The 21391-nt window shown below is 49.2% G+C and overlaps 1 protein-coding gene across 1 annotated transcript in view; it reads right to left on the bottom strand.

Annotated features, from left to right (window-relative positions):
• LOC144932910 (LIM/homeobox protein Lhx5-like) overlaps window positions 1–21391 on the bottom strand; it is a 50905-nt gene that overhangs the window by 18559 nt on the left and 10955 nt on the right. Inside the window, exon 2 of the mRNA XM_078857308.1 lies at window positions 4810–5123. Within this exon, the coding sequence (XP_078713434.1) occupies window positions 4810–5123 (314 nt within the window). The remainder of the gene's footprint in view (window positions 1–4809; window positions 5124–21391) is intronic.

The following is a 21391-nucleotide window of genomic DNA, read 5'->3' as shown; positions in this document are numbered from 1 at the left end:
CCGGTACTGATGTTTATGCACCGCGCCATGTATGTATGTATGCCGGGCTTCGTTCGCGCCGTACGCAGCCAACCGTGCTAGTCGGAGGTGCGGGGAAAGGAAATAAAGTAAAAATCAAAAGCAGTTCTAAAGAAATGAGTTTTCGATTAAAGGCTGAGCCGACCCAGGGGAGGCCCAGAATGCTCACACACACACACATTTGTGTGAGCATCCTGCTATGTGTCGTTGAGTATGTGGACTTTGTACGATTGTTCGATGACACCGATCGATTTCAATAATATGCGCATACATGTGGGCTAAATTGAGCGAACTCAATCTTACATACAAGACTGACAGAGCAAATGAAACAATCGATAAGCGATCCAAACCAGACGCCGGCAACATAAAATATCAGAAATAATCGATATTTACATCGATTCACAACTTTGCTTGGTGGGAATTCATCGAATCGCCAAGGGGGGGGGGGGGAATCTGTATATTCCTGACGATAACATTCTATCCACACGCACGTGTGTAGGATATAAGAACGTTTGGAGGTTTTATCACAATTTTATCAAACGGCTTTCTGTTCATCTTCTTGGTTCTTTCGGTAAAGTCACGTAGAAGGCAAATAATAAAATAATAAAAATAAAACATAATAAAATACAATTCTCACGACGTTTCGGCCACAACGCAAGCAGCCGTCCTCAGGTGAAAAACAGGTCTGTCGGAAAGACAGCGTCTGAATGAACACCACCAAGCCGTGATAGAGACCCTAAACGGCGCGTCTGGCCCAATACCAATACCGTAAAAATAATAATAATCCCAACTTGCCACGCGTCGCATCACGTAGGCTCCCTTCCGAAGAGACAGAACGGACTCAGAGACACGAGGAGGTGGCAGCCACAAGCGGGAAGGCAGCCAAGCGGTGAGCCGGCACCAAATGCCCTCCTCCAAGCTCTGCGGTCCTCTCTATATTAATAAAGTTATCGGCCAATTATTGGGTTTGCCGTTGCTCAAAACGTCGCATAATTCGCGATTTTCCTTTTAAGGGCCACGGTGTCATTAACGAATTTTGTTGTTGCTGTTAGTTGTGTTTGTGCACCACTGCCAACGCAGCAGCAGCATGACCAGATAACGTTGTTTAAATTTCGATTTAAAGCTTTTGTGACTGCAGGGATTCATCTTCTTGGTTCTTTCGGTAAAGTCACGTAGAAGGGAAGTAATAAAATAATAAAAATAAAACATAATAAAATAAAATAATTCTCACGACGTTTCGGCTACAACGCAAGCCTGAAGACGGCTGCTTGCGTTGTAGCCGAAACGTCGTGAGAATTATTTTATTATGTTTTATTTTTATTATTTTATTACTTCCCTTCTACGTGACTTTACCGAAAGAACCAAGAAAACGTTGTTTAATTTGTAAATGACCGGGGGAGTGTGGTGGTAATCATAAAGAATGCGTAGCGTGATGGGTCTCCAGGAATGGAGATGATGGGAGCCACTGCCCGAAGCCATCGCGCAGGGGAACGGACACGGATACGCGGCGAGATGCCACGATGCGCTGGCTCTGCTTTAGTTAGAAAAGACCGAGATTGAACCCGGGGCGGTTAATCGCAGTCGCGAGCTGTTGTGTCCTTGCCCGAAACGTCGTCAATTATTTCCTGCATAAACAGGTATGTTTATTTTCGGGCATTGCTAGTGACGAAATGGGTTGAGCATGTTGTGAGAGGGACGAGGGAGGTCTCGATGATGATGATGATGACGATGACGACGATGAAGATGACGATGATGACGATGATGATGACGATGACGACGACGATGATGACAATGATGACGATGATGATGACGATGATGACGATGATGACGATGATGACGATGAAGATGACGATGACGACGATGATGATGACGATGACGACGATGAAGATGACGATGATGACGATGATGACGATGATGATGACGATGACGACGACGATGATGATGACGATGACGACGATGAAGATGACGATGATGACGATGATGATGACGACGATGATGACGATGATGATGATGATGACGATGATGATGATGATGACGATGATGATGACGATGATGACGATGATGATGATGATGACGATGACGACGATGACGATGATGATGACGATGATGATGATGATGACGATGATGACGATAATGATGATGATGACGATGACGACGATGATGATGATGACGATGATGATGACGATGATGACGATGATGATGATGATGACGATGATGATGATGACGATGATGATGATGATGACGATGATGACGACGATGATGATGACGATAATGATGACGATGATGATGATGACGATGATGATGACGATGATGACGATGATGATGATGACGATGATGACGATGATGACGATGATGATGACGATGATGATGATGACGATGATGATGACGATGATGACGATGATGATGACGATGATGACGATGATGATGATGACGATGATGACGATGATGACGACGATGATGACGATGATGATGATGACGATGATGATGATGATGACGATGATGATGACGATGATGATGATGACGATGATGACGATGATGATGACGATGATGATGATATGGTGCCACGTGCAGCCCTTTGACAATCCACTGCTGGATGAAGGCTTTGACCATACTTCACCGCAGCCGAGACAAATAACCAGATGAGAGACCCAGAGGGGACCAACAGGTGAGTCTGTGTCAAGGGAGACCCGCTACCCTTATAAAGTGCGTATGACGATGCGAACTTGTACAGCGATCGAAATGAAAATGTGATCAAGTATTTGTAAATATGCATTTGCAAGAGCACACGTGGAGTTTGTTCAATCTACGTGTGTTCTTGCAACGTGCACTGACGTTTATTTTCGAATGTTTTTCATTATATATTTTCCGGCAATGATTCTAATTGCACGTAGCGTACATAGAACACATCGGAAGCACAGTTTTAAAGTCTACCGAATGTTGCCAGTCAGAGATTATCGAGTAAAAGTGTTTACATACAGTATATTACATTGAAATATGCGGTGTGCAAAATAATGCCACGAATGCCTCGCTGCACGTGTTCACAATAAATCCGCCATGCTCTCTTTGACTACGGCCTGTCTGAGATCACTTCGTGTGTCATCAAGAACTATACAAAAACTCCTGCAACCGACATCTACGAAACTCAGCAGCACAGCAGTATCCGTACGGCGGTATACTCTCGGAGCAAGCATGACAATTGCACATCCCTAAATTGAAACCGTTTCGTGTGAAATAAAAAAAACGTCGCCACGTGCGCGCAGTGCATAGACTGCGGTCGGAGGCCCATCTAATTGACTGGTGTGACCGGCTTTGTTGACGGCAGGCAATTCGTTCGAGCACGTCTCTCTGGATGATAATAAAAGAAGCACTCGTTGCCGCTGTTATTCAAAGAAACTAACAGTCGTCGGTGCGAGCAGCAGATCTGTATAACTTTATTAACAGAGTTTGTCTCGCGAGTAGTGATAACACCGTCAGCAAGTACCCCTTTAATGCTGAGTTTCACCTCGGGGGTACCCCCGTGACCGATTCAGATAATGACCACTCGTGTGGACAGCCAGCGAGAATCGAACTCAGGTGCCACGTGGCGGGGTGGGGGGGTTGTTGCGCAGTGCGCTAACAAGTGCGCCACCGCTCCCCACTGAGCGATCAGTTGCGCAACCTATCGCTCTCAAACTCGCGCAATTTCTTCATAGTTGCCCGTAACTGCCTTGTACACATCCACAGCGAGAGTATTTGCGCAACAAGGCCATTGATGATGATAACAGCCAATCGCAGCTCGCAAATGCGCACGTGCACACGTCTCGACAATTCGCCGTGCAGATTCCAACTATTTGGCCAGATGTGAACCTGGCTTTGCAAAGGCGAGCGCACGAGGGGGTGGGGTAGCCAGCACCACGCCCGGCCGCCTTTGTCTCCACACTGCTGATGCTTACACACAGCACCATGGTACTCGTTTAAGGCTGAGTCGACCTAGGGGAGACCCAGTACCGGTTCATGAAATCGTCACCGGTGTTGGCCGCGAGTGGGGATCGAACTCGAGTCGTCGGGTTCGTAGCGCAGCGTGGCGCTAACCGCTGCACCACCGCTCCCCACAACGAAACGAGAAGACAAAGATCCCCCGTGTAGCCTTAACGGGACCTCTGAAGTTCGGCACGGCATACGAGATGATGATGGGTTGCCCAGCAACCACGCCGGACCAACAACAACAAGAAGCAGCAAGTAAACGCGTAAACACAGACGGCGACATCCAACAGCGCACGTGCATGGACGGTCGGTGGAGGAGGGTTGGTGGAGGGGCGTTGAGGAGGGGGGTGTGGGAGGATGGATGAGAGGGGTTGGTGATGGGGAGAGGGGATGAGAGGGGTTGGTGGAGGGGAGGGAGGCATGGGAGGGGGGGGTTGGAAGAAGGGGTGGGGAGTGGTGGTATCAGTGCCGGATTAAGCTAGTGCGGGGCCTGTAGGATATGTTATAAAGGGGCCCTAAATAAAATAAAAACACATAAATATTAAAACACATTATTTTACTTGCACAGTAAAGTAATTGTATTTCTTCATTCGCTATACAGCCAGCTCATACGACAAATCGCTAACCTTAAACACCCAGTCCTTCATACAAGTTGAAGGCGGTATAGTACTATAGTAATAGAGCAAGTGCAGAATCACCGAACCGGAATCGATAGCTTGAAAGCGTTTCGGGCGGGGGATGGGGGGGGGGCATGAAAGTGCGGGGCCCATAGCTACTCCTGCTCCTGGGATAATCACCCCGCCACTGCTTCGGAGGCAATCGACTCACCCGATCTGACTCCGGCGTCTCGGAGGGGCGCCGCGTCCGAGGGGCTTCCGCCGCTGCTGCTTGCCGAGCCGTGGGCGGCTGCTGCTGCGGCTGCTGCGGCTGCGGGGTCGAGGGGGGGCCCGGAGGCGAGGTAGTCCTCCTTGCAGAGGAAGGCCCCCCCGGGCAGGATGTAGAGCTCCTCGCCGGTACGCAGCTGCTTGCCGCAGAGCGCGCACGTCATGCACGCCACGTGGTAGACGCGCTCGCGTGCCCTGCGCACCAACTCGCTGGGCGAGATGCCCTGGGAGCAGCCCGCGCACTTGGGGCCGAAGCGCCTGTGGGGTAAACGGAGGGGGGTGGTGCAGGTAGAGGACGACGAGAGATGATGAAGAGCGGTGTTCTTCATTGCCACGTGGTGGACTTTAGTGCGGCCCCTGACGTGCGCTCCCCCCCCCCCCCGACAAAACGCGAAAAGTGAAAATACCCCCCTCCATGATCATCATCATCGTGCTGTCAAACCCCGATGGTTGCAAACGTGTGGCGACGCGCACACACTGACGATGTCTTATCGGCGAAAGTGGGATGGCAAAACGACGAGTTGCAGAAGGTAACAGAGTGAGAGGGTGAGCGACACACAGAGACGTGTGTGTGTAGTGAGAGAGACACAGAGACGTGTGTGTGTGTAGTGAGAGAGACACACAGAGACGTGTGTGTAGTGAGAGAGTGAGAGAGATACAGAGACGTGTGTGTGTGTAGTGAGAGAGTGACACAGAGACGTGTGTGTGTGTAGTGAGAGAGTGAGAGACGTGTGTGTGTGTAGTGAGAGAGTGAGAGACACACAGAGACGTGTGTGTGTAGTGAGAGAGTGAGAGAGACACAGAGACATGTGTGTGTGTAGTGAGAGAGAGACAGAGATGTGTGTGTGTAGTGAGAGGGTGAGAGAGACACAGAGACGTGTGTGTGTGTAGTGAGAGAGAGACAGAGATGTATGTGTGTATTTTGAGATGCAGGGAGGATGCGCGAAGAGACAGGACCCACTTAGAGATCGACGAACGTGGAGAAAGTTTATGCGTAGAGATGTAAAATGAGAGAGAGAGACATGGGGGGCGGGGTGGATGGGTGGAGAAATACGGAGAGACACATGGGCGAGAGAGACAAAGACAGATGCGGGCATAAATACAGAGAGACACACAAAGATGAGTCAGTAACATAGCCAGAGAAAGTTAGAGAGATGTTGTGTGATATATGACACACAGAGAGAGAGAGAGCGGGGGAGAGAGGCGTTTGGAGAAATGCAGTGACACGCGGAGAGACGTCTAGAGATGAGAGACTGAAGTGGACAGGAACAGGAAGGGATGCACGTGGGAGGACACACGAACAGAGACAAGAGCGACGCGTCGTGATCGTCGCCGCCACCACCACAACCACCACCACCACCTGTGTCTCGCGCGAAGTTCACATAACAAAATAACACACAAACACGCTCGCGCGCGCGCGTGTGTTGCAAACCATTGAGGCCGTTAGCAAGAATCGCATTCACTGCATTCAAATAAAGACGACGCAAAGTGAACACTCAAAAAATGAACCGGTGCGTAATAAAGGCTGCACACGGATTCATAATTGATTTTGGGTCAGGTCTCGTAAGTAAAAGGTGTGTCGTAAACCCTCCACCACCCGAACACAGCCAATTCGTAAAGTTGTCGATGTATCGCTGCTTCAGCACGCCAGTGTGTTGGAGAACTAGCTATCTGGCTTCGTCTGGTCGAGCAGGGTGTACGACACACATTTTACTGACCATATCTGACCCAAACATCAATCATATTCTGGCGAATTGCCCGATGACGCTGGATGTAATTACCAGCGAAACGTCGTGTTACTCAAAAACTGTAAATGTTGTGGATTCACTCTTCAACACACCGGTGGGCTAAAGTAGTGAACTATTTGTCTTTTGTCAACGTGACACTTTTTTTGCTGATTGACCGTGTCGGGTGGTGGAGGGTTACGACACATTTATTATGAATACTACTGAATTGTTGCGAAAGCCTGTACACTATGTATTGAAATTGCGGAAAAACAATTATATATATTTGATTCTTTCGGTAAAGTCACGTAGAAAGAAAATAAATTAAATAATATAGTACGACGTTTCGATTGCAACACAGGCGGTCGTCATCAGGTAGAACTAAATTTGAGAGAGAGACAAAACACAGACACGGAGACATACAGACAGACACACAAGCAGAGAGAGACAACACAGAGACACACAGAGAGAGATAGACACAACATAGACACACAGAGAGAGACAACACAGAGACACACAGAGAGAGATAGACACAACATAGACACACAGAGAGAGACAACACAGAGACACACAGAGAGAGATAGACACAACATAACAACAACAACAACCGCCATTCGCCACTAAGTGGCGGTGACGTCACCACGACGCTTGTGCCAGGCCATGTGCACCTTGAGGCCACGTGAAGTGTCGAACGCCCGCTGGCACACACAGAGAGAGACAACACAGAGACACACAGAGAGAGACACACAACATAGACACACAGAAACCCAATGCCTCTGAGTCAAGGCCTTAAATAGAGAGAGAGGGTGGGGGGGTGGTTTAAAGAAAGAGTAACACATATTTTTAAGAAAATGAAGAGGACGAGGCATAGGCACAAAGACAAAGATCCCCCGTGTAGGCTTTTTTTATTAACAGACTTCTTTGGCAAGTGCTGTTAGCGAGCACACAAAGCAGGTTGCGTGGCCCACACCACGCGCGGCCGAATTTGTCTCCCCACTGTTGATGTTCACACACCGCACCGGCACAAATTTTTTTGAAGCCTGGGTCGACCTAGGGGAGGGTCAAGACCGGTAAGAAACTAGAAAATCGTTACTGGTCGTGGCGCGATAACTGCTACACTACCGCTCCCCTAAAACAAACAGGACAAACATCTCCCCTACAGCTTTAGCAGCCTGTTGGGGCAAATGCTGTTGTTAGCGAGCACCAGTGAAGGTCGGCACTGCACATAGGCCCCGGAACCCCATCAAGATAATTGTCACTACTCTTTGGTTCTTTCGGTAAAGTCACGTAGCTAGAACAATAATAAAATCTAAATATATATCACGACGTTTCAGCAGTTCCACTGCTGGATTATTTTTTTGCACCTGAGGACGACCGCTTGTGTTGCGATCGAAACGTCGTAATATATTATTATTATTATATATTTTTTTCTACCTACGTGACTTTACCGAAAGAACCAAAGAGTATGGATTCCTGCAGTCACGAAAGCTTCAAATCAAGATAATTGTCACTGTTTTTGGTCGTGATCGGGAATCGAACTCGCGTGGCCGGGTTCGTGACGGAGTGTGCTAACCACTGCACTTCGATTAGCACGCTTGGCTACGTACGGTGCGAAAAACGTTCAACATGTGTACACGCTACAGTTTGCCCCACATATAAACACCCAGACATTAGTGGTGGTAAGATAACGTAATGCGTAAGTGTCTCTGACTATGATTGGTGATATTTGGGGTGATAACCACCAAAAGTTTTCATGAATTATGTCGTGTTGACCTGCGTATAAGAACATCTGCACCGCCAGACTTACGGAACTTCACGTAAGAGGAAGACTAGGAGTCATTTAAAGTAATTATTGCATTCCTTTGTCACTCCACTGCTGGATGAAGGCCTCCTCCACGTCATACCGGTCATCGGGGTAGTTTTGACCAGAAACGTCACCAAACTCGTCAACGTGGATTGGTGAAGAGGGAGGCCCGGGACCGATTCAGGTATAAACTTGCCACTTACGTGAGCCATTGCCAGTAATCGAACTCAGGATGTCGGGATAATTGCGCAGGGCACTCGCCACTGTGCCACAGTCCCACCAGGACATCAAGAACGCCCGCGGGAGGAGCAGCGAAACGTCGGACAGAATTGACAAAAAACTCTGTTCGCTTTGCATAGGTGCGCCCACGTGACGAACGTTGTAATTGCCGCTGTCTGGTGGTGGAGGGTTACGCTTCAACTCTACACGATATCTACACGACAATGTCATCCAACATGAACTGTGAATCGACAATGCCCGCGTTAAACACGAAAGAGATCTTCACTTGAACTCATTTGTGCTGCGGGGTATCGTCAGCTCAAGGAGTGCATGAACCTCTCCGGCTGAAACTCGTGACAGAGTGCCAACGATGCACATCTGTGCGTAACATTTGCGTCGCTGACACCAAAGACAAATGCGCTCCCACGTGAACTACCCACCACCCCTGCCCTCCGCACTACTTGGTAGGGCACGAATAATCGCAGTGGCCCTCTTTGTATCCAGCTGTTCGCAGACGCGTGCAAGCGCCCGTGGGCGCGTGGAAGTTGGTCGACACAATGGCACCTCGATAAATCACGTATGTATATCGGGCAAACTTTACCCAAAGTTATAAAAACTGCCCGATATGAATCGGAACCACTTTTCTCAATCCCCACTACTGGGAGAAGAGGGCAGCCTCCCCACTTCGTTGGGGGGGGGGGGGGGGGGGGGGGCGTGACGGTGGAGCGGTGGTGCAGCGGTTAGCGCGCTGCGCGACTAATCCGGCGACCCGAGTTCGATTCCCGTTCACGGCCAACGCCGGTGACGATTATCTGAACCGGTACTGGACCTCCCATATGTCGACTCGGTCTCAAATGAGTACCTGTGTGCGGTGTGCAGTAAACACATCGCCACTGCTGAGACGAAGGAGGTGGCGGGCGTGGTTGCTGGCCACCCACGCCCTCGTGTGCCGTACCAGGCTTCAAAGGTGCTACTCGCTAACAGCACTTGCCCCAACCGTCTGCCGGCGCCATACGGGGGATCTTTGTCTTTGGTGTCTCTTTAAACCCACGTGGGCGAGCCGAGCGCGCGCGCGCGCGGGACGCGCTGGTGCTGCACGTGTGCGTCGCAGCTGGAGGATCACACGCAGTGGATTTACCGAGTTTATATTTGCCCGTTCGTTAACTGCGAATTACCGATCACACGCGAACAGTGGCACCTCTTTACAAAAAAAGAAAAAAGCACGCGGGCTTTTCGTTGTGTATTGTAAACCACGCCGAGACCTTTTGATTCGGCGTTTGATTTTTGATGGGTGGGTGGTGCCGACGTGCGTGTGTGTGTGTGTGCGGTGGGTGGGGGTGGCAGAGAGGAAGGGAATTAACAAGCGAGGGAGGGGGTGGGTTTGGCTTTGTCGGGGGGTGGCTTGAATGGGGCATGGATGCATGGGGGAGGAGGGGGAGGAGCACACGCTCACAGTAGCGGGTACTCGCGAGCGCGTGAACGCCATGGCGATCGAGAGCCGTCAAGCGCAACGCGCGCGCCTGGCGCAGTGTGCACAGATGTCGCGCGGAACGAGGCTTGCGGGGGGGGACGCTCCACCACCACCACCATCACCACCCCCCTCTCCCCAAATAAAAAAAACTCACCGCGGGCTCCGTACACCGCAGCGTTTTGCACCGGTTGTGGATTGCAGGGCGAATGATACGTATTCCTGGCCTGTCGCCTGATGAAGCTAGTTGTAATTGCTGGCGAAACGTCGTTACTCGGATTGTAAATGGTGTGGCTTAGCTCTCCAACACACCGGTGTGCTGTACTAGTATACTACACTATACACTACACTATACACTACACTATACACTACACTATATACTACACACTAGTGCTGTACTAGTATACTACACTATACACTACTATACACTACACTATACACTACACTATACACTGCACTATAAACTACACACTAGTGCTGTACCAGTAACGAATTGGCCACGTTCTGTTTACGTGACAAACCTTACTAGTTGGCTGTGTCGGGTGGTGGTGGGTTTTAATAACACGTTTATATATATATGCAATCTAACCCCAAAAAACTCTATTATGGATGATATTGGTCACGAAAGCCTCCTACGTGTCAAACTGAAGGACACTTACTAAGATAAAGACAACGATTCCCCCGTATAGCCTTAAAATGAGTGTGGGACAAGTGCTGCTAGCAAGCACCTATGAAGTTCAGCTCGGTGCACGCCCGTCCGAGTGGCGATGTTTGCACAGCGCGCCAGACGCTCGTTTGAGGCTGAGTCGACCAAGGGGAAGCCCATGTCCGGCTCAGATAATCGTCACTTGTGGTGGCCGTGAGCGGGAATAGAACTCGCGGTTGACGATCTGTGACCAATCTTCACAGTGACATGGGCCTCGTCCTATTAGACATGGCCCTCTTACCAACTACGTGTGTACATTACAAGCAGTATCTTTCTCCGATGTGCGTCCGACGTTTCGCTCCACGGGCCGCGAGACTCATCGGGAACTACGCTATTCTTGCGCACGGTGGCAGCAAAACGTTCAGTCGCCAATCGCCAAGACGAGAGGGCTTCAGGGAGAGTTCGTGCAGTTTTGATATCCCTCCTCCGTTGAAGGGGCGCACACTACATTGGTTTACTCTCCAGCCCGTACGTGCCGGGGTTGCAAGACTCGGACGGCTTACCGAAGAGACACGAGCCTGCCTATGTGGCAGCGTCTCAAGAAGCTCCTGGCACGTGGGGCTCTGAACCGTCGGACCAGCGTGCCAAAATAAACCTGCGGTACAATCCGACGAGACATCAGAGAGCTAGCCATGCGGCACGACCGCGAAAACGCGGGCTGCACCACAACCCGGATGAGTTTGTGTCAGCAAGCACAATCATCCTGACGAACACCAACACCATGGCAAAAATCTGGTCCCAGAGTTCGATAAAAAATCCCAAGCAAAACCGAATTAATTCAACACACGGATCGGCCTTCCGATTAGCACGGTTGGCTACGTGCGGTGTGCAAGAAGTTCAACAAACATTTGAGAGTGTGTGTGTGTGTGTAGAGACGTAGGCTTTGTTTCACCGAAGATCAAGGACATGGCACTGGGACGTGTGGTCCTCTCCGCAAAGTCGACTTCTTGCAAATGCGTAAACGTCGCTCGCACACGTTGAGTCGGGCCAATGATGTGCATGCAAAGTGCGTTGGCCGAGGTGAGTGGAGCTCTGTGCACTGCGCGGCTTGAGCCACACACACACACGGGAGGTGAGGGACTTCATTGACAAGGCGTGGCCTGAGTTTTAAAACACGGGCACGTTATGAAGACACCTCACCGTGTACCGATCGAATGCATGCTGCGCCCTAACGCAATCACAATCAATAATATACACGGACATCCACTGGATATGCGGAGCAGACACGCGTTCGCAGAAAAGTTGTCCGCGTTTAGAAATCCCGTATATCGAGTCGCCGTATAGCGAGGGGTGATGGCTTCACGGTAATTTGAATGCACAAGGCGCATCGCGTCCGCAGATCCAACAACGCAGCCGCGTACGCAAAAGCGTGCAAAGTAAAAAACACAAGAATAGAAACGGGGAAAAAACCAGCCGGAACTTAGGGGGTGAAGGCCAATTTGACGAGATGAGTTTTCAAGGAGAGAGATTTGAGTAACTCTCGTGACTCCGATTGCACTGATTAGTCGTCTTGAGAAACTGCGCCGGCAAAAAACAACAAATGCCCGATCATCCCCAGCAACGTAGAGCCTCGCTCGCCATCGGTGTGCACAGGAGACGGCGATCAGAAACACCTCGGGGCTAAACCGAGTCATGAGCGTTGCCTGCGGTTCGTAACGAATTCATTGCGTGCCGACAACGCTATTGTGTCGACACAGAGCAGCATAGCAGCAATACATATACTCCAGCACCAGAGGTCGCAACCGGGTACCCGATACCCGTACCCTACCCGATACCCGGCAACCCGTACCCGGCCGGGTACGGGTACCCGTTTGCGACCCTGGTGCGGCCGGGTACGGGTACGGGTAGGCCGTGAGTCACTGGTGAGTAACCGTTTGTCACTCATTTTGGGTACGGGTACGGGTAGGGAACGGGTACCCGTACCCGGCCGGGTACGGGTACCCATTTGCGACCCTGGTGCGGCCGGGTACGGGTACGGGTAAGGAATCAAAACCCGTCTGCGACCTCTGTCCACCACTCTATGTGTGTGAGTCGTTCAGGGCGTGTTTAGACATACTTCACCACTCTGTGTGTGTGAGTCGTTCAGGGTGTGTTTAGACATACTTCACCACTCTGTGTGTGTGAGTCGTTCAGGGCGTGTTTAGACATACTTCACCACTCTGTGTGTGTGTGAGTCGTTCAGGGCGTGCTTAGACATACTTCACCACTCTGTGTGTGTGAGTCGTTCAGGGCGTGTTTAGACATACTTCACCACTCTGTGTGTGTGAGTCGTTCAGGGCGTGTTTAGACATACTTCACCACTCTGTGTGTGTGAGTCGTTCAGGGCGTGTTTAGACATACTTCACCACTCTGTGTGTGTGAGTCGTTCAGGGCGTGTTTAGACATACTTCACCACTCTGTGTGTGTGAGTCGTTCAGGGCGTGTTTAGACATACTTCACCACTCTGTGTGTGTGAGTCGTTCAGGGCGTGTTTAGACATACTTCACCACTCTGTGTGTGTGTGAGTCGTTCAGGGTGTGTTTAGACATACTTCACCACTCTGTGTGTGTGAGTCGTTCAGGGCGTGTTTAGACATACTTCACCACTCTGTGTGTGTGTGAGTCGTTCAGGGCGTGTTTAGACATACTTCACCACTCTGTGTGTGTGTGAGTCGTTCAGGGCGTGTTTAGACATACTTCACCACTCTATGTGTGTGAGTCGTTCAGGGCGTGTTTAACCATACTTCACCACTCTGTGTGTGTGTGAGTCGTTCAGGGCGTGCTTAACCATACTTCACCACTCTGTGTGTGTGAGTCGTTCAGGGCGTGCTTAGACATACTTCACCACTCTATGTGTGTGAGTCGTTCAGGGCGTGTTTAGACATACTTCGCCACTCTGTGTGTGTGAGTCGTTCAGGGCGTGCTTAACCATACTTCACCACTCTGTGTGTGTGTGAGCCGTTCAGGTCGTGTTTAACCATACTTCGCCACGCTGGTCAGCAAGAGGCGAGTGAAAGGGAGGCCCGAGGAACCGTTTCAGACGTCATTCATCACTTGATGTTAGCCGTGGGCCGGAATCGAACTTAGATTGTCGGGTCCGTGTTGCAGTGCACGAATCGCAGAGCTACACCACGGCGGTGCACAGTGTACCAGCACGATATTCGCCGTGTCACTGAACTTCAATACATGCTCAGCGCTATGCCCACCTATGATGTATGTTGCCAGAGAAAAACCCATTATCATATTTTGGTACTGGCAAAGGAGGCCCCATGATGTAGATGCTCACCCGAGCTCTCATTACTCTGATAGAGGAATTGTCGTTGTGCAGCGTACGCCTTTTGGCGTCCTCTGGTCTAACACCGTTTGAGACGAGGCTCAAAATAAAGCTGTCTCTGGTGTGGACCAATCAGTTTCAAGGACAATGCATATATTATCAGAGTGTATTTTTTGTTTGCATTCTGACCACAAGCATTGTAGTTAATGCAGACATGATTCCTTGTAAAAGGTTTCAGTTTGGTGTTTTACCATCTTAACACCTGTTTTGTTGCCAGAAAAAGGGGAAAAACCTATTATCATAGAATGTATGTAGTTTTGCCAAATGCGGCTGTGCGGTTTTAACGTTTGCGTGACAGAGAGGGCATGTCTCAGAGGAGCGGTGGCAGAGTAGTTAGCGCACTGTGACATGAGTTCGATTCCCACTCAAAGACAACATCAGTGACGACTATCTGAACCGGAATTGGGCCTCCCCTCGGTCAACTCTGCCATAGAAATAATCACCCGGTGCAGCGCGCGTGTACATCAGCACTGCAGGGCGGGGAGACAAAGGCGGTCGGGCGTGGTTGCTGGCCATCCACCTCCTCGTGTGCAGTTTTCGGCTTTCATAGGTGCTCGCTAACAGCACTTGCCCCAACAGTCTTCTGGAGCCTATACGGGGGATCTTTGTCTTTAGAAAAGCGAGTGTTCGTCCAGCCCAGTGTGAGCTTTAGCTCCAATTCGGTTGGAGCGCTCTTGTGTGTATGCACGTTGAACTTCTTTAGTACCGTACTTAGCCAACCGTGCTACGAACTCACGTGCTAACCCGAGCGAACCGTGCCAGGCCTACTAATCACAGACTGGACACCTGGCAGCCCAGCAGTGTTTGTCCAACAAGCGTGCACGTCGTTAGCGACATCCGAAAGGTCAAAGCCTCCACCAACAGAGTTTGTGTGCTGAACAAACGCTGCTGGATAGTAGGTGCTCATCGTGTGATGGACTTAAATTATAATAAGAAGAAGAAATGTCGACGTGGCGACATTGGCGGAGCACAGGATTTTCAGGTAGGGGAGGGGGGGCAACCCCTCCAGCAATGAAACATGATAGAGGAGTTGTTAGTAAGTAAGGACTTGTCCCTTGATTTTTATTCGAGGCGTGTGCGGCGATGGCGCAGCCATCGATCGAGGGTCGAATTCGAACCGCGTTGTGTGATCGGCATCGCGCTCGCTGAAGCTGTGTGATGCCTTCAGGGAAGTCGTGTACTCTATACGCAACTGCGCACAATTCTGAGTCACTTATAACTGCTTTGCTGTTACTTATTGCCAATTATGGATTCATTCTATTGTCCTATCATCTCATAGAGTCCTTGGCACGTAATAATATGCTACACAGTGGCAGTGGTGGTCGCAAAATTCCGATTTATTACTAATAAACCCCAATGATCCGATCGAAATTAGGGATTTAAATCGGATCATTGAGGGGGGGAGCACATGCCACCCCACCCCCCCCACTGGCTCCGCCAGTGCGTGGCGAGATGGCCCAGAGTCTGACTATTACCCTGCACAATGGACAACGTTGCATGGCAGGCAGAACGAGTGAGCACACAATATACATCCCTTCGGTTGTACGTATGTTGAACTTCTTTCGCACCGTACGTAGCCGACCGCGCTCATTGGAGGTGCTAAAATGTCGAGAGACTCAAAGGTTATTTGAACAAATCCTTCGGTGGAGAGACCGAACACACTGAGATCTTCGCTAAGAATTAGGAGAAATAAATCCGGGTATATCTTCTTGGTTCTTTCGGTAAAGTCACGTAGAAATAATAAAATAATAAAGATAAAACATAATAAAATACAATTATCACGATGTTTCGGCCACAACGCAAGCAGCCGTCCTCAGGTGAAGAACAGGGTTGTCAGAAAGACAGCGTCTGAATGAGCATCACCATGCTTGGCAGCGTATATTTAAGCTGGGTTAGAAGATGAAGGGCGCCTTGACAAAGTAATTTGCATATCAACAGATGAATTTAGCATATTTATGGAAAATGCAGATATGGGATTAGTTACTACTTGTGGAATGCGTAGGAGGTGGGGGGGGGGTCTCAGATTCATTTGTCAAGGCGCCCTTCCTCCTCTAACCCAGCTTAAATATACGCTGCCAAGCCTGGTGGTGCTCATTCAGACGCTGTCTTTCCGACAGCCCTGTTCTTCACCTGAGGACGGCTGCTTGCGTTGTGGCCGAAACGTCGTGAGAATTGTATTTTACGATGTTGTATTTTTATTATTTTATTATTTCTACGTGACTTTACCGAAAGAACCAAGAAGATGAATCCCTGCAGTCACGAAAGCTTTAAATCAAAATCCGGGTATAGTGGAGATTGTGGAGCGGCGGTGCGGTGGCCGCGCACTCACACTGGGCCACGAGGCCTAGAACCGAGCCAGGGCCTCGGTCTTCAAACATCAAACCGCAACTGACCGGCGTGGCGAGGTATGGTCAAACAACCACCACGACCGACCCATGCGGACACGTGGAGTAACCGCGTGCGTGCGTGTGTGGGCTGACAGTGGTTGATCGCTTTTGAGCGGCGACTCGGCCGATGGTGTCCTTTCGGCTTGCACCGCGGCGCGTTGGTCGCATTACGTCCGACGTTTCGCGCCGCGTAACGGGAGCTTTCGTGAGCGGAACGCGGCAAATGGAACTGTACAAGCAGGGAGAGTCGTCAGGTATCGTGCCAAGCAACACGATGCGGTGGATACATTAAACACAGGCGAGCAGCTATACAGAGCAATGGAGTATGTGTGTATGTTGACCTTCTTTCACACCGTACGTCGTCAACCGCGCTAATCGGATGTGCGGGTCATGTCATTCTGTGCTCTTTATCTAAATACAATTCTCATCGCTGTACCTCACAGCGTAACTTCAATTCGGTTAAAGCACTTACGAGCGCATGTATAATCGTACACAATCAATTCATTTATCCGCGAACACATATGACCAAAGTCTTTGATATCCATACGCAATAAAACACGTGCTCAGATGTTAAAACGCCAAACAGAAAGCTTTTTTCAAGGAATCATATCTGCGTTAACCACAGATACTTGTGGTGAACACGCAAAAAAAAAAACATGCTCTGATAATATATGTATTGTCTTAGAAACGGATTGGTCCACACCAGAGACAACTTTCTTTAGAGCCTCGTCTCAAGGTGTCAGCCCTGTCAAACAATGGGTCTCCCGTATTACTGTTTTCGATTTAAACTAGACATATAGTACTACAGTCTACCCAACACTTGGACTGTCGCTACCAAAATCACGTATCATAATTGAAGCTGTGGCGTCAGATCATGTGAGGATGTGTGTGTTGTACACCCTTCACCACCAGACACAGCCAATTCATAATAAAGCTGTCACTCGAAAGAAAAAGTGACGATTTATCTGTTCTAGATTTGAAGCTTTCGCGACTGCAAGGATTCATACTCTTAGGTTTTTTCGGCAAAGTCACGTAGGTAATTTTAGCTGTGACGGTCCCACCTGATGACGGAGACTTGTGTTGCCTCCGAAACGTCGTGATGTATTATTTTATTTTATTTCTATTATTACTTTTAGTAATTTTTTATTTAATTTTTTTACTCACGTGACTTTACCGAAAAAAACCTAATTTTTCTGTTGTTCAACATACCGGTGTGCTGAACACGGTAATGAAACACGTTTGTTTATCAGATGACACCTTTATTAATTGTCTGTGTCGGGTGGAGGAGGCTGTACGGACACATTGCACTCACGTGATTTGACCCAAACATCAATTATGAGTCAACGATGTACATCTCTCCGATTTTGTGTTTGGGGTTGTGCTGCTACGTGTTCATCTTCTTGGTTCTTTCGGTAAAGTCACGTAGAAGGGAAGTAATAAAATAATAAAAATAAAACATAATAAAATAATTCTCACGACGTTTCGGCTACAATGCAAGCAGCCGTCTGCGTTGTAGCCGAAACGTCGTGAGAATTATTTTATTATGTTTTATTTTAATTATTTTATTACTTCCCTTCTACGTGACTTTACCGAAAGAACCAAGAAGATGAATCCCTGCAGTCACGAAAGCTTTAAATCGAAACTGCTACGTGTTGTTCGGCATAATGTCCGACGTTTCGCACCACCGGGTTGGGACCTTCTTCATGAACTTAACCAAACGGCTCCACGTTCCCCTCTTGATCACACAGCATTGCATGCCACTGGAGTCCCCGAGTAAACTCCCAGCACGTGGAAGCGAAACGTCGGACATCACGCTGACTAACAAGCGGTAACACAACTCGAAAACGCAACGCAGAGCCTTGAAATAGAACCACGCAGACCGACGCAGTAGCGAGACGTGCAGCAGTAGTGAGACTAGGCCTCGACAAGGTAAGGTAAATTTCGATCTAAAGCTTTCGTGACTGCAGGGATTCATCTTCTTGGTTCTTTCGGTAAAGTCACGTAGAAGGGAAGTAATACAATAATAAAAATAAAACATAATAAAATAATTCTCACGATGTTTCGGCCACAACGCAAGCAGCCGTCCTCAGGTGAAGAATGAAACACCACCAAGCTTGGTGGTGTTTCATTATTTCATTATGTTTTATTTTTATTATTTTATTACTTCCCTTCTACGTGACTTTACCGAAAGAACCAAGAAGAAGGTAAGGTAATTTACCATTAAAAAATACGTGTCCCATTGGACAATATCATGGCGAGCTTCCAGGATGTGATCGGGCGTCGGTGCTTTCTCTGAACTGCAGTGGGCAAACATCGAGGAGGGCGTGACAGCGTTCCCTGCGAATGCCGCGCCAGGTCATGACCTCGTTGACGGCGGACCGCGACTCGACATTGCATCTAGTGCCGGTGACGACGGAGCACCTGGACCGTCATAGCGATCGCGGTGAAGCCGCTCTCAGAGCGATCGATGGAGTCCTTGACCGCGACGTGGATAAAGGCCGAGCTGGTGGTGCTGCGACATTCGCTGCTCACACGGAGGAGCGTTCGCTGCTCAGCAACGACGACGGCGCCTTCATTGACGTAATGCGGTGGTGGTCTTCCCGCAAGGAGCTGCTCCCTCTGCCCACTCACTACACGATGGGCCGCGACTACTTGGGAGCGCCGGCGACGTAAAACTCTTTGCGGGAGATTCTAGATTTGAAGCTTTCGTGACTGCAAGGATTTATATTCTTTGGTTGTTTCGGTGAAGTCACGTAGGTAAAAAAATTAAAATTAATAAAAGTAAAATAAAAATAAAAATCACGACGTTTCGGAGGCAACACAAGCTTCCGTCTTCAGGTGGAACCGTCACAGCACGATAGCTGTATCAAGTGAGAGAAATTCCAAGAAAACAGTTCTTGCATTACCTTGTTATCTCGAGAAGCTGTGACTTCTTGTCTCGTTGTCTGCTAAAAACTCTAACAGATAGGTGGAATTCCTCTCCGTAGAGGCTATTAATTCTAGATTTGAAGCTTTCGTGACTGCAAGGATTCATATTCTTAGGTTTTTCTCGGTAAAGTCACGTAGGTGAAAAAATTAAAATTAATAAAAGTCAAATAGTCTCTGCGGGAGTTCACGTGCGTTCGCCGGTCGCTGTCATCCACGCTCCTCATCCAGCCCACGTGCTCGTGCATCGCGGCCGGCTGACTGGAGGTCCCCCCCGTCTAACCGGGCCGGAGCGGCGCAGGATCTTATTGCCCGTCGTTAGTCCGGGGATGCCTATGTTGTGTGTCTCTCTCTCTCTCTCTGTGTCTCTGTGTTATCTTTCTCTGCTTGTGTGTCTGTCTGTGTGTCTCTGTGTTATGTCTCTCTGCTTGTGTGTCTGTCTGTGTGTCTATGTGTGTGTCTCTCTCTTTGTGTCTCTGTGTTATCTCTCTCTGCTTGTGTGTCTGTCTGTCTGTCTGTGTGTCTATGTTTGTGTCCCTCTCTCTGTGTTATCTCTCTCTGCTTGTGTGTCTGTCTGTGTGTCTATCCCTCTCTCTGTGTGTCTCTGTGTTATCTGTCTCTGCTTGTGTGTCTGTCTGTGTGTCTATGTGTGTGTCTCTCTCTGTGTGTGTCTCTGTGTTATCTTTCTCTGCTTGTGTGTCTGTCTGTGTGTCTATGTGTGTCTCTCTCTGTGTGTCTCTGTGTTATGTCTCTCTGCTTGTGTGTCTGTCTGTGTGTCTATGTGTGTCTCTCTCTGTGTGTCTCTGTGTTATCTCTCTCTCTGCTTGTGTGTCTGTCTGTGTGTCTATCCCTCTCTCTGTGTGTCTCTGTGTTATCTCTCTCTGCTTGTGTGTCTGTGTGTCTATGTGTGTGTCCCTCTCTCTGTGTGTCTCTGTGTTATGTCTCTCTGCTTGTGTGTCTGACTGTGTGTCTGTCTCTCTGTGTGTCTCTGTGTTATGTCTCTTTGCTTGTGTGTCTGTCTGTGTGTCTATGTGTGTGTCCCTCTCTCTGTGTGTCTCTGTGTTATGTCTCTCTGCTTGTGTGTCTGTCTGTGTGTCTATGTGTGTGTCTCTCTCTGTGTCTGTGTTATCTTTCTCTGATTGTGTGTCTGTCTGTGTCTCCGTGTCTGTGTTTTGTCTCTCTCTCTCAAGTTTAGCAATTCATTGGAAGAACGCTAATCAACCAGGTAGGGTGTTGACTGTTGGGTTAGCCGACTCTCTGTGTTGTTTTGCATTAGATTTCTTAGTTTGCTATGTTTGTTTTCTCTGCAGCGAGAGTTGTGTATTATTGTCAGCTTATAACGCTCTCAATGTCGACGCAACTGTATAAGCAGAAGCGTATTGTCCCGCACGTAAAAACTATACGTAAATAGTTTTAGTTTACCAGTGCATTGGCGTCGCAGACCAATATATCCACGCAGCATTTGCTTAAACAGAGCGAGCTAAGCAAGCAAACCCATATTGGACGGTTTCGACTTTCTGGGTCTCATCGGCAAAAAGAGAGGATTTGTTAAACACATGCTGCCGGATCACCACCACGTTGTTACTGGCGAAGGGTAGTTGATTCATAACACGGGGGAGCCCGTTGAAGGCAAAAAAAATGTTTTAATGAAAAAAATGTAGAAAACAATCCCCCATCGCGCGCAAGTTGAAACGTACAACATGCGGAGTTGCTGCCAAGCGCGGCGGTGTCACGCGGCGTCACGCCAACATCCTGGCGCAAGGGGCCAGTTTGCGAGGTGTCTGTGACGGCAAGCGACGCAAATCTCCCCGTCAGAGGCGGACGGCACAGCTTGGAAGCACCGGGGGGGACGTGGGACTCGGCTCTCCTGCCAAACAAACCGACCGTGGACTCGACACATTTTGTGCTTTCATTGCGTTCGGCCGGACGCTGAACAAACGCCCAAACATTGCGCCTCCTTGCTTCGATATTCGTCCTCCTC

This window comes from Lampetra fluviatilis, chromosome 6 (assembly GCF_964198595.1).
Source record: "Lampetra fluviatilis chromosome 6, kcLamFluv1.1, whole genome shotgun sequence".
Taxonomy (NCBI): domain Eukaryota; kingdom Metazoa; phylum Chordata; class Hyperoartia; order Petromyzontiformes; family Petromyzontidae; genus Lampetra; species Lampetra fluviatilis.
This window is presented reverse-complemented; position numbering and strand designations above follow the sequence as displayed.